Raw genomic sequence first — 13,715 nt, forward strand, 5'->3', positions numbered from 1 at the left:
AAGGAGCAAACACAGCCTCCATCACAAGTGCACAGATATCCTGCTTTCCATTCACTGTAGTGACATAACCCCTCACTGGGGTCGTTCATCAAATCAAAAAGAGTAACTATTGTAGTATACAGCAGAAAGACATTGCCGACCCGACCCCCCCCCCCCCCCCCCTCTCAGATGCTGCATGTCACCAGTTTCAACTCCAATCCTCAAGTACTCACGAACAGGTCATGTTTTCTGGCTATCTTTAGCCATGCACAGGAGAACAGCAATTGAACACTCTGGGGCAGATGTATTAACCTGGAGAAGGCATAAGGAAGTGATAAACCAGTGATATGTGAAGGGGATAAAAGCACCAGCCAATCAGCTCCAATATGTAAATTAACAGTTAGGATCTGATTGGCTGGTGCCTTTATCACCTTGCACATATCACTGGTTTATCACTTCCTTATGCCTTCTCCAGGTTAATACATATGCCCCTGAGTTCTTGAAGATCATGTGTAGGAAGCAGGAAAATTGGGCAGGTATAAGGATCTGAGTGACGCTGATAAATCCCAAAATTGTGAGGGCTAGACGACTGGGTCAGGGCATTCCCAAAATGGCAGGTCTTGTAAGATGTTCCCGGTATACCTACCAATAGTGGTCCATAAAAGTACGAGCTGTGGACAGACGACAGGGTCGCAGGTGTCTAAAGGTGGGTACACACTGGAAAGATATATCTGCAGATCAATTGATCGGCAGATATATCTATGGACGGATCGGGCAGTGTGCTGTGCATACACACTGCCCGATCTGTCGGGGACTGACGTCATGAACTGGGCGGGCGTGTACACACGCCCGCCCAGTTCAGCTATCAATCACCGCCGGCCGCCGCAGCATGTGTACGGGCGGTCGGCCGTACACACACAGCGACGCGCCAATATATTGTTAGATATATTGGACATCGGCTGTGCTGCGGGACCAACGCGATACGTCTGTGAACGACGGGGTTCACAGACGTATCGGCCGTACACACTGGCCGACGGACCCAAGATATATCGGCCGTTTAAGAGAACGTCCGATATATCGGCCAGTGTGTACGGGCCTTAAGGCTACCTGATGCAAAGGCTGGTCTCTCTGGTGTAATCTACCAGAAGAGCTACTGCAAGAAATTGCTGCAGACCGCTCAGTTTGTCCAGGCTGACTCGTCTGCCGAATGCACTAACAATGGGCATGTGAACGCAAGAACAGGACCATGAATCAATGTGGCCTGGTCTGATGAATCGGGTTCTCATCAATTAGGTGGACGGCCGGGTGTGTCCCCGTCCTTTACCTGGGGAGAGATGGCACCAGGACGCACGGTGGGAAGAAGGCAAGCCGGCGGTGGCACTCTCATGTCTTTGTATATTTGTATTTGTTACCATACACTGGGCAACACTATAATGAAGTACCTGCTAGAAAATACAATATAATAGGGAGACAAGTTCTCATGACACAAGGAGGTTTCTGCTTTCTTTTCCCATGAAACGATATTTTACAAGTTACCATCCCCTTAATAACAAAAAAAAATAAGATTTTACTCACCGGTAAATCTATTTCTCGTAGTCCGTAGTGGATGCTGGGACTCCGTGAGGACCATGGGGAATAGCGGCTCTGCAGGAGACTGGGCACAACTAAAGAAAGCTTTAGGACTACCTGGTGTGCACTGGCTCCTCCCACTATGACCCTCCTCCAGACCTCCGTTAGGATACTGTGCCCGGAAGAGCTGACACAATAAGGAAGGATTTTGAATCCCGGGTAAGACTCATACCAGCCACACCAATCACACCGTATATCTCGTGATACTATACCCAGTTAACAGTATGAAATATAACTGAGCCTCTCAACAGATGGCTCAACAATAACCCTTTAGTTAGGCAATAACTATATACAAGTATTGCAGACAATCCGCACTTGGGATGGGCGCCCAGCATCCACTACGGACTACGAGAAATAGATTTACCGGTGAGTAAAATCTTATTTTCTCTGACGTCCTAAGTGGATACTGGAACTCCGTAAGGACCATGGGGATTATACCAAAGCTCCCAAACGGGCGGGAGAGTGCGGATGACTCTGCAGCACCGAATGAGCAAACTCTAGGTCCTCCTCAGCCAGGGTATCAAACTTGTAGACTCTTGCAAAAGTGTTTGAACCCGATCAAGTAACAGCTCGGCAAATTTGTAAAGCCGAGACCCCTCGGGCAGCCGCCCAAGAAGAGCCCACTTTCCTTGTGGAATGGGCTTTTACAGATTTAGGGTGCGGCAGTCCAGCCGCAGAATGTGCAAGTTGAATCGTGCTACAGATCCAGCGAGCAATAGTCTGCTTAGAAGCAGGAGCACCCAGCTTGTTGGGTGCATACAGGATAAATAGCGAGTCAGTTTTCCTGACTCCAGCCGTCCTGGAAACATATTTTTCAGGGCCCTGACTACGTCCCGTAACTTGGAATCCTCCAAGTCCCAAGTAGCCGCAGGCACCACAATAGGTTGGTTCACATGAAAAGCTGATACCACCTAGGAAGGAATTGGGAACGAGTCCTCAATTCCGCCCTATCCATATAAAAAAATTAGATAAGGGCTTTTGCATGATAAAGCCGCTAATTCTGATACACGCCTGGCCGACGCCAAGGCCAACAGCATGACCACTTTCCACGTGAGGTATATTAGCTCCACGGATTTAAGTGGCTCAACCCAATGCGACTTCAGGAAATCCAACACCACGCTGAGATCCCACGGTGCCACTGGAGGCACAAACGGGGGCTGACTATGCAGCACTCCCTTAACAAAAGTCTGAACTTCAGGCAGTGAAGTCAGTTCTATTTTGGAAGAAAATCGATAGAGCCGAAATCTGGACCTTAATGGAACCCAATTTTAGGCCCATAGTCACCCCTGACTGTAGGAAGAGCAGAAATCAACCTAGCTGAAATTCCTCCGTTGGGGCCTTCCTGGCCTCACAGCATGCAACATATTTCCGCCATATGCGGTGATAATGGTTTGCGTTCACTTCTTTCCTAGCTTTAATTAGCGTAGGGATAACTTCCTCCGGAATGCCCTTTTCCTTCAGGATCCGGCGTTCAACCGCCATGCCGTCAAACGCAGCTGCGGTAAGTCTTGGAACAGACAGGGCCCCTGCTGCAGCAGGTCCTGTCTGAGCGGCAGAGGCCATGGGTCCTCTGAGATCATTTCTTGGAGTTCTGGGTACCAAGCTCTTCTTGGCCAATCCGGAACAATGAGTAGCCAATCCGGAACAATGAGTATAGTTCTTACTCCTCTCCTTCTTATTATTCTCATTACCCTGGGTATGAGAGGCAGAGAAGGGAACACATACACCGACTGGTACACCCACGGTGTTACCAGAGCGTCCACAGCTATCGCCTGAGGGTCCCTTGACCTGGCGCAATATCTTTTTAGCTTTTTGTTGAGGCGGGACGCCATCATGTCCACCTGTGGCCTTTCCCAACGGTGTACAATCATTTGGAAGACTTCTGGATGAAGTCCCCACTCTCCCGGGTGGAGGTCGTGTCTGCTGAGAAAGTCTGCTTCCCAGTTGTCCACTCCGGGAATGAACACTGCTGACAGTGCTAACACATGATTTTCCGCCCATCGGAGAATCCTTGTGGCTTCTGCCATCGCCATCCTGCTTCTTGTGCCGCCCTGTCGGTTTACATGAGCGACCGCCGTGATGTTGTCTGACTGGATCAGCACCGGCCGGTGTTGAAGCAGGGGTCTAGCCTGACTTAGGGCATTGTAAATGGCCCTTAGTTCCAGAATATTTTTGTGTAGGGAAGTCTCCTGACTTGTCCATAGTCCTTGGAAGTTTCTTCCCTGTGTGACTGCCCCCCAGCCTCGAAGGCTGGCACCCGTGGTCACCAGGACCCAGTCCTGTATGCCGAATCTGCGGCCCTCTAGAAGATGAGCACTCTGCAGCCACCACAACAGCGACACCCTGGCCCTTGGAGACAGGGTTATCCGCCGATGCATCTGAAGATGCGACCCGGACCACTTGTCCAACAGATCCCACTGGAAGATCCTTGCATGGGACCTGGCGAATGGAATTTCTTCGTAAGAAGCTACCATCTTTCCCAGGGCATGCGCGCATTGATGCACCGACACCTGTATTTGTATTAGGAGGTCTCTGTCTTAGAGACGACAACTCCTTGGACTTCTCCAGAAGAAACCCTTTTTATCCTGTTCTGTGTCCAGAACCATACCCAGGAACAGTAGACGCGTCGTAGGAACCAGCTGCGACTTTGGAATATTCAGAATCCAGCCGTGCTGTTGTAGCACTTCCCGAGATAGTGCTACTCAGACGAACAACTGCTCCCTGGACCTCGCCTTTATAAGGAGATCGTCCAAGTACGGGATAATTATTTCGGCCATTTACCTTGGTAAATGCCCTCGGTGCCGGGGACAGACCAACGGCAACGTCTGGAATTGGTAATGACAATCCTGTACCACAATTTTGAGGTACTCCTGGTGAGGAGGGTAAATAGGGACATGCAGGTAAGCATCCTTGATGTCCAGTGATACCATGAAATTCTCCAGGCTTGCAATAATCGCCCTGAGCGATTCCATTTTGAACTTGAACCTTCGTATATAAGTGTTCAAGGATTTCAATTTTAGAATGGGTCTCACCGAACCGTCTGGTTTCGGTACCACAAAAATTTTGGAATAGTAACCCCGGCCTTGTTGAAGGAGGGGTACCTTGATTTCACCTGCTGGAAGTACAGCTTGTGAATTGCCGCCAGTACTACCTCCCTTTCTCCGAGGGCAGCAGGCAAGGCTGATGTGAGGTAACGGCGAGGGGGAGTCGCCTCGAACTCCAGCTTGTATCCCTGTGATACTACTTGCAGAACCTAGGGATCCACCGGTGGGCAAGCCCACTGGTCCCTGAAGTTCCCAAGACGCGCCCCCACCGCACCTGTCTCCACCTGTGGAGCCCCAGCGTCATGCGGTGGACTCAGAGGAAGCGGGGGAAGATTTTTGATCCTGGGAACTGGCTGTCTGGTGCAGCTTTTTCCTTCTTCCCTTGTCTCTGTGCAGAAAGGAAGCGCCTTTGACCCGCTTGCTTTTCTGAAGCCGAAAGGACTGTACCTGAAAATACGGTGCTTTCTTAGGCTGTGAGGAAACCCGAGGTAAAAATTTTTCTTCCCAGCTGTTGCTGTGGATACGAGGTCCCAGAGACCATCCCCAAACAATTCCTCACCCTTATAAGGCTGAATCTCCATGTGCCATTTAAAGGCAGCATCACCTGTCCCCTGCCGGGTCTCTAATACCCTCCTGGCAGAATGGACATTGCATTAATTCTGGATGCCAGCCGGCAAATATCCCTCTGTGCATCCCTCATATATAAGACGACGTCTTTAATATGCTCCATGTTAGCAAAATAATATCCCTGTCTAGGGTATTAATATTATCTGACAGGGTATTAATATTATCTGACAGGGTATCAGACCACGCTGCAGCAGCACTATTTATGCTGAGGCAATTGCAGGTCTCAGTATAGTACCTGAGTGTGTATATACAGACTTCAGGATAGCCTCCTGCTTTTTATCAGCAGGCTCCTTCAAGGTGGCCGTATCCTAAGACGGCAGTGCCACCTTTTTTGACAAACGTGTGAGCGCCTTATCCACCCTAGGGGATATCTCCCAACGTGACCTATCCTCTGGCGGGAAAGGGTACGCCATCAGTAACTTTTTAGAAATTACCAGTTTCTTATCGGGGGAACCCACGCTCTTTACACACTTCATTCACTCATCTGATGGGGGAACAAAACACTGGCTGCTTTTTCTCCCCAAACATAAAACCCCCTTTATGTGGTACTTGGGTTCATGTCAGAAATGTGTAACACATTTTTCATTGCCGAGATCATGCAACGGATGTTCCTAGTGGATTGTGTATATGTCTCAACCTCGTCGACACTGGAGTAAGACTCCGTGTCGACATCTGTGTCTGCCATCTGAGGTAACGGGCGTTTTTTGAGCCCCTGATGGCCTTTGAGACGCCTGGGCAGGCGCGGGCTGAGAAGCCGGCTGTCCCACAGCTGTTACGTCATCCAGCCTTTTATGTAAGGAGTTGACATTGTCGGTTAATACCTTCCACCTATCCATCCACTCTGGTGTCGGCCCCACAGGGGGCGACATCCCATTTATCGGCCTCTGCTCCGCCTCCACGTAACCTTCCTCATCCAACATGTCGACACAGCCGTACCGACACACCGCACACACACAGGGAATGCTCTGACTGAGGACAGGACCCCACAAAGTCCTTTGGGGAGACAGAGAGAGAGTATGCCAGCACACACCAGAGCGCTATATAATGCAGGGATTAACACCATAACTGAGTGATTTTTCCCCCAATAGCTGCTTGTATACACATATTGCGCCTAAATTTAGTGCCCCCCCCTCTCTTTTAACCCTTTGAGCCTGAAAACTACAGGGGAGAGCCTGGGGAGCTGTCTTCCAGCTGCACTGTGAAGAAAAAATGGCGCCAGTGTGCTGAAGGAGATGGCCCCGCCCCTTTTCCGGCTGACTTCTCCCGCTTTTTCTGGAATTCTGGCAGGGGTATTTTTACACCTATATAGCCTTCCTGACTATATATGGTGTAGATTTGCCAGCCAAGGTGAATTATATTGCCCTCAGGTCGCCCCCCCCCCAGCGCCCTGCACCCATCAGTGACTGGAGTGTGAGGTGTGCATGAGGAGCAATGGCGCACAGCTGCAGTGCTGTGCGCTACCTTGTTGAAGACAGAAGTCTTCTGCCGCCGATTTTCCGGAACACTTCTTGCTTCTGGCTCTGTAAGGGGGCCGGCGGCGCGGCTCCGGGACCGAACATCGAGGTCGGGTCCTGTGGTCGATCCCTCTGGAGCTAATGGTGTCCAGTAGCCTAAGAAGCCCAAGCTACCACCAGTTAGGTAGGTTCGCTTCTTCTCCCCTTAGTCCCTCGCTGCAGTGAGTCTGTTGCCAGCAGATCTCACTGTAAAATAAAAAACCTAAAATATACTTTCTTTCTAGGAGCTCAGGAGAGCCCCTAGTGTGCATCCAGCTCAGCCGGGCACAAGATTCTAACTGAGGTCTGGAGGAGGGTCATAGTGGGAGGAGCCAGTGCACACTAGGTAGTCCTAAAGCTTTCTTTAGTTGTGCCCAGTCTCCTGCGGAGCCGCTATTCCCCATGGTCCTTACGGAGTCCCAGCATCCACTTAGGACGTCAGAGAAAACAAAAAAAGGGACATAAAAATACACAACGTCCCTTTAAGAGTTAATGAATGTGAATTACATAAATACATTTTCCCTATGAAAGGCTAAAATTCCTGCTCACGGCTGGATAAGGTGTAAAAATAAACAAGCTTGTTACGTCGCAGCGTTGCGTTACTGCTGGAAAATGGGTCAGAGTGATGAATTAATGATCTGATAATGAGGAAGAGAGGGATTTCTGCTGCCTGTGATACATCCCTATAGTGTGCGGCACTGTCAGGAAATAGGGCAACTCGCAGCAGCTGGAGTACTTCTGTTCCCTCAGCGGAGGGCTCCAACATCAGGGAAACAGATGGAAGAAGATGTAGCCGCATAACAGGAAGTCCACTCACTACGTCATTACCTCTATTACAACTATTGATTATGGGTTTGGAAATGTTAAACTAGTACTTAGTACAGACATTTACAGCTAAGGTGACGGATATGCTGCTCAGACAGTAACACAGCTACACACACACGGCTGGATAGTAGGGTGGCGTTTCTCTTATCTTACATCATGCAGAGGAAAACCACAGCCTGCGTCACTGGCTTGCTAGTCTCCTAGGTAACAAATACATATACTGCAGATGTATTCATGCTGCATAAAAGGTCCCTATATACGCTTTTAATAAAGGGTCAGAAATAAGAGCCACAGAGGCAACACATAACATTTTACACTTTCACGTTTAGTGTTACCTGTAAATCAGAAATCAATACATAGGGGTGTATTCAATACCTGTAAAGGATCCGACAGGTCAGTATTCAATGCCGGGCCAAACCCGTCAGATTTGGCCCGTTTCCACCAATGGCAATCTGACTTTCTTTAAAGTCGGATTGACATTGTTGGAAACGGGGCTAAAACCTGTCTGTTTTGGCCGCGCTTCCGACAATCCATGTGATTCCCAACGGAATACAATTAGCAGTCATTGAATAAGTCGGAACCCCTTCCGACCTAAACCTGTCGGAAGCTGCCGTCTTTCCGACAAGATGGCAGCTTCTGACAATGGGGCTAACTCAGACATGATCGCTGCTGTGCGTGTTCGCAGTGGCTGTCTGTGACAGGCAGAGGCGGTCGCTGGGTGGGCCGGGGTGTGGTTGTGGCAACGCAGGCGTGCCCGGATCGTTGGGGGGGCAGCGACAGGAGCTGTGCTGACTGGGAACTACTCCTATAGTACAAAAGCATCTCCGCTGTGCGATGCTTTAAGTACTTGTGCGGCGGGGTAGGGCCTGACATGTGGGATGGGCTAGCCCTGTGCTGGGCGTCCCCCCGCATGTCAGGGAAGCTGATTGTATATGTGCTAAATTTAGCACATCTACGATCAGGTCTGAATCACCCCCAATAATTTAATACACCCCAAAGTAACCGTTTTTTGTTTACTGCATTTATAAATGGAGACACGTGTCGCGCTGCGCAAAACTCCCACAGTCGCGATAAACCACTAATGTTGAGTACACACCTAGCAGACATCTTCCCCGACCGAGCGGCTAATTTAGGTACGCAGATACACTTTAGTGTTCAGTCTAGGGTGAATGTAGGGCGCCAAAGAGGAAAGAGGGCACCTCTGTGCGGGCCGAAACCATGTGTACTTCTGAAAAGGGGGTAAGACCAAACAAGGAGGAGGTGTAGTTTTTGTGATACGCCCCCTATTTGGCACTCTAGGGGGGCATGCCCAGCGGCGAGTGCAACTCCACCCAAGCGGGACACTACAGTCCGCAGGTGGTGACAGCACATGGTAGGCCGTTTCAGCGGAGGGCATTTTATTATTTATAAAAGCAGGCAGGGCAAGAAGCAGCGCCACATGAAACAGCCTAGGAGGAACACTACACTGTGCCCAGCTGTGACGGCAGTTCCTACAGCAAGTATACAGGCAGTCCGCCAGATGCGCCGATATATAGCTGCCATTGGGTGTGCTGCACAGCCGACGTGACATGTCAGACATATTGGGTGTGCACCCACCAGCGATATATCGTTCAGTGTGTACCTAGCTTAACCGTGGTCAAGCAAGAGAAGACTTCACCTGTGGGAAAAATAACGAGCAATACAGTGAGTGTGATCACCTACCAACACATGCCAGCGATTTACATGAGGTTATGGCGGTAACTTGCATGTCACCAGCTCACAGTAGTTGCGTCACGTATTGGGTCATTGACCGTCAAGAGGCCGCCGCATCATCAGAACTTACCAGGAAATCTTCCTCGCAGTAAACTTTCCCATTGACGTTGTAGAACGCTTTCCCTCGCAATCTTCTCCCTGATGGGAGAAACATATAGTGGGTCAGTGTCCGGACTAATCACACACGCATACTGTACGTATCACTACACCCTGTATCATCGCCCTAAACCCCTGTACTAGCACCAATGCACTACATTATTATGTCTGCCAGACCCTGTGCATAAAACGGTACTCTATGGTTAATAGGATTTCCAGAGTATTTCACTATAGGGGGCGCTGTTCTACCGCAGCTTACAGCTTTCACTGAATGCAGGGCATATTTTGTGAGGGCGGGGAGAGTTGGTTATTTGTGTCCCTCCCATCACTTACAGCATCTGCTGATCATCATGTGATTGCAAAAAACAAATAAAGCAAGTTGCTCAATCATTGCCAGCTCCCAAAAAGGTTAATAAATGCTATATAAGCCGAGATAAGGACACTCTTGTGATCTGAGTCATTAATAGAACACGCAGCCTAACGGGCTGTCGCTGCTTCTGACTGTAACGATAATGACTAGTATAGAGAAGCACCCAGCATGGAAAGAAGCAGGGGTAAATCCTCCCCGTATAACGTTCTGCTGCCCCCCAAACGGCCATGGTGCCCTGCTCATATATACACACACGGTTAAAAAAAAAAAAATTGGTGTCATTTTTTCCGTAAAGTGATGGGGAACCCCAATTAGTGCACTGGGGTCGATTCAATTCAGCAACAGTTGAATAGCGCCGGGAATTAGCTCCCGGCGCTATTCAACTCAGCTCCAGTTAAGTCGGCGATGGCCCGTTCTCGCGGACTTAACAGGTTGAATTGTCGGGAGAACGGGCATTCTCCGACTTAGAATCAGCCTCGCGCCGGCCGTGCTTTTGTCGGGTTTCTTCTCTCGTCCCCCGGGGGTGAGAGAAGAATTCCCGACAATTGAGAGCCACTTGTCGCTGTATTGAATAGTGCCGGGAGCCAACTCCCGGCGCTATTCAACTGTCAGTGAATTGAATCGACCCCACTGTGTCCCCTCACATGGCCCGCTTCGCTAGGTTACTATTCCCAATCGTAGTCCACGTGGATCATAAAGTATGAAAAAAAAAAAAAGTGAAAAACTCATGTCAACTTTTTTCCATGTCGGCCTACAGACCATGTCAACCTATGCATGTCAACAATAGTTTTCCACCTAAGTGTGGTCGACCTAGAGACCGGATACCCTCGCGGAGTACAAGGAGTGTGGGCGAGACCTCCTAAGGCAGCGCGCACGCCGTCATCCAGCTTTCTCGTCCTCTCCAATTCCTCCAAAGACGGCTCGTTAGCCTGTTTTGAGAGGCGTATATGGGATCAGTCGCTGGAGAAAATGCTGGTACTTGTCATGTCACATAGGAGGATTTATGGGGTATCTCCTGGTAAGTTCTCATCTTAAAAACATATGACTAATAGATTAGGACCACCCTTAGCAGAGATGCCACGACGCAGCAGCCGGCTTATCATTATACTATTTACAGTATAATAATATATAGACACCCGTGAGTCTATTACATTATATTTACATGTATGTGCAGGCTTTTTACTGGTGGACTGCAGTGCGCTGAGGGGGAGGGGGGGGCTTTTTTGTGCCTTTTCTTGCCTAGATCCACCCCTCTGTAACTAGTACAGGTGTACGCCAGTAACCTGCATTCTATCACTGTGAGCCTGACCGACGCGGTACCTTGTGTATTACAGAGACGGTACACCCTGGCATCCTAAGAGACCGAAGAAACACAGCACAGAATGAAAGCCACTCTGTGCCCTCCACACTTATGTGTGACTATAACCAGGGTGGCAATGCCAGGGCCAGACAAGGAACTTCCAACCAAATCCCACAATTAAAACCTTCTGCTCAGCCCAAATGGAAAATAAATCCAACCTACATCTACATAAAAGGAAATAATCAGCCATTCCGCTGCACAAGTGACATTGCAGGAACCACAAACCACCTCCACATGACACATCCGTCCGCCTCTTCCTACTTCTCCAAGACTGGCGGAAAATCCCCCTCTGGTGCCATGTGCAGAACTTTCCACTACGCCAACAAGTCACCCCAAAAAAATGGAATAAACTGATCATGGAAATAAACGGGCTTGTGTTCTGCACTCCGTATATAACCACAGCCATGTCTCACTGCTAGGCAGGATACACAGCGTACAAGCTCCCACACCGGCAACACTACGTTTTGGACTAAAAGACTTTGCAGTTTGTCTGCGGTTTCTCCTTAAGTTACCTTACTAATCACTCTAGAAAGGATCAGACAGGGACGCTCCATAGTGCGTTATCAGGACTCACACCAGATGGATTGTGTGCACCAAGACGCGCACAGTACATAAAAGCAGTGATGTGGATCCTTCAGAATGCAGCGACAGACAGGTCTCTGGCTGGTCACTGCTGCCAGACAGAATGATTATCCAATGCTGCTACTTGGTGCCTCTAACGGAACATCTCATCGATAAAAAAAAAGTGAGATTAGATGTAGATTATATAATGCCGACATGCAAGCGAGGCCTCTAAAGAGGCAATCCAACTGCTAAACGTGCCTCCTGCTCCGCCATGCAGCGTGCACCTTCCTGCAACATTATATGAAGACAGGACTCATTATACCGTGCGGGAGATCGGACATGCAGCCAGACAGATTTATACTGGGAAACCTTCGGGCTGCCAGGATTCCCCTTCCGCCTCACAGAGACAGGCTGCTGCAAAATACGCTCACTGTTCAGCCATCCCTGAGACGGAGCGCATTCATTCCACGGATTCCAGGCCTGAACGGGTGCCTGGTGAGGAATTAGCCAGGGAAATAAATCTCAGATTCCCTTCTGCACCGATGAATGAAGCCATTATTCTGTACAGGCCGCAAGGTACATTGGTCGCTGCTAGGACTGCGGTTATTTCTCCTGGCGGGATGCTGAAACGCCAGCCCAATACACATTCCTCCTTCACACCATCACGGTGACCAGTTGCCGTAATCAGGGCTACCCCATAAGATTGGTCTGGATATTTTCTGAAGCTCTCTAACTATATTCAGTATATTAAGTCTGCCATAGTTCTCATGTGTTATCCCCCCATCAGCACAATCGGTATTCCCAACAGGGGAGTACCCACGCTTCATGCTAGAGACGTATGGGGTTAGATGTATTAAGCCTGGAGGAGTGATAAAGCAGTGATAACGCACCAGCCAATCAGAACCAATATGTAAATTGCAGTTGGGAGCTGATTGGCTGGTGCGTTATCACCTTCCATTTATCACTGCTTTATCACTTCTCCGGGCTTATTACATTTGACCCTATGAAACCAGATATATTACAGCTTTGTGCGCACTTTTCAGCGCAATCTGGTCCCCGTATCCTACTGTACACCAAGGGGCTCTCCTCTGACCGAGGCCTCTAGACAACAGGGTCACACACGTAATCAGAGCACACAGGCTGATAACGGCATCTCTCCACACACCCAGTAATGATTCTATCGCCATCACACACTGGGGTCAATTCAATTCGGCAACAGATGAATAACGCCGGGAATTAGCTCCCGACACTATTCAATTCAGCTAAAAAGTTGGCGAATGCCCATTCTCGCCGACTTAACAGGTAGTTTTGTTGGGAGAACGAGCATTCTCCGACTTAACTACCCGCGGCGATGCCGATTCCCGACAGAATCAGCCTCGTGCCGGCCGTGCAGCAGCACTTTTGTTGGTTTTCTTCTCTCACCCCCCCGTGGGGGGGTGGGGGGGGGGGGGGGGGGGGGAGTATAATGAATGACAGTAGTAATTGTGACAAGTGAATGAGGAACTTCCCGACCTGTACTGTGCAGGATAAGCACACTGACAGCAGGCCACAGCCCCACCATTCCGCTTCCTTCCTCCGAGCTTCCTCAGCCAGACAACATCCGTCCAGCGCAGGCTCCCATGGGAGGAGGATGCGACGACAGCTCCAGGTTACAAGAGACCCGGGAAGGGCCAATGAGACAATGGGGGTAATTCAGACTGGATCGCTGCAACGATAGCTGTCTGAATTACTATGCGCAGGGCGTACTGCGTATGTGCAGCCAGTGAGATGCGAAAGTCTCTCACTGGTGCGATCGCGCCTGACTGACAGGCAGAGGAGGTTGCGGGGCAGGAGGGGCGTTAGAACGCCGTTGGCAGGGCGTGGTCCGGACAATGGGGGCGTGTCCAGACTGTTGGGGGGAGGCGGGCGGGCTGCGGCAGCTGCGTGATGTCACAAGCAGCCGCTGCGTCCCGGAACTCGTTGGGTAGCTCCCTGCC

The 13,715-nt window shown here is 49.9% G+C and overlaps 1 protein-coding gene across 4 annotated transcripts in view; it reads right to left on the reverse strand.

Moving 5' to 3' along the window:
* The window catches only part of LOC134969640 (Wilms tumor protein 1-interacting protein homolog), a 156,267-nt gene that overhangs the window by 72,370 nt on the left and 70,182 nt on the right, over positions 1-13,715 (reverse strand). For all 4 annotated transcript variants that reach the window (XR_010189512.1, XM_063945726.1, XM_063945727.1 and 1 more), the window contains exon 3: positions 9,420-9,487. Coding sequence is in view for 3 of the 4 variants with exons in the window: in XM_063945726.1 (XP_063801796.1) it covers positions 9,420-9,487 (68 nt within the window). In the remaining variant the exon portion in view is untranslated. The remainder of the gene's footprint in view (positions 1-9,419; positions 9,488-13,715) is intronic.

This window comes from Pseudophryne corroboree, chromosome 11, assembly GCF_028390025.1.
Source record: "Pseudophryne corroboree isolate aPseCor3 chromosome 11, aPseCor3.hap2, whole genome shotgun sequence".
Taxonomy (NCBI): Eukaryota; Metazoa; Chordata; class Amphibia; order Anura; family Myobatrachidae; genus Pseudophryne; species Pseudophryne corroboree.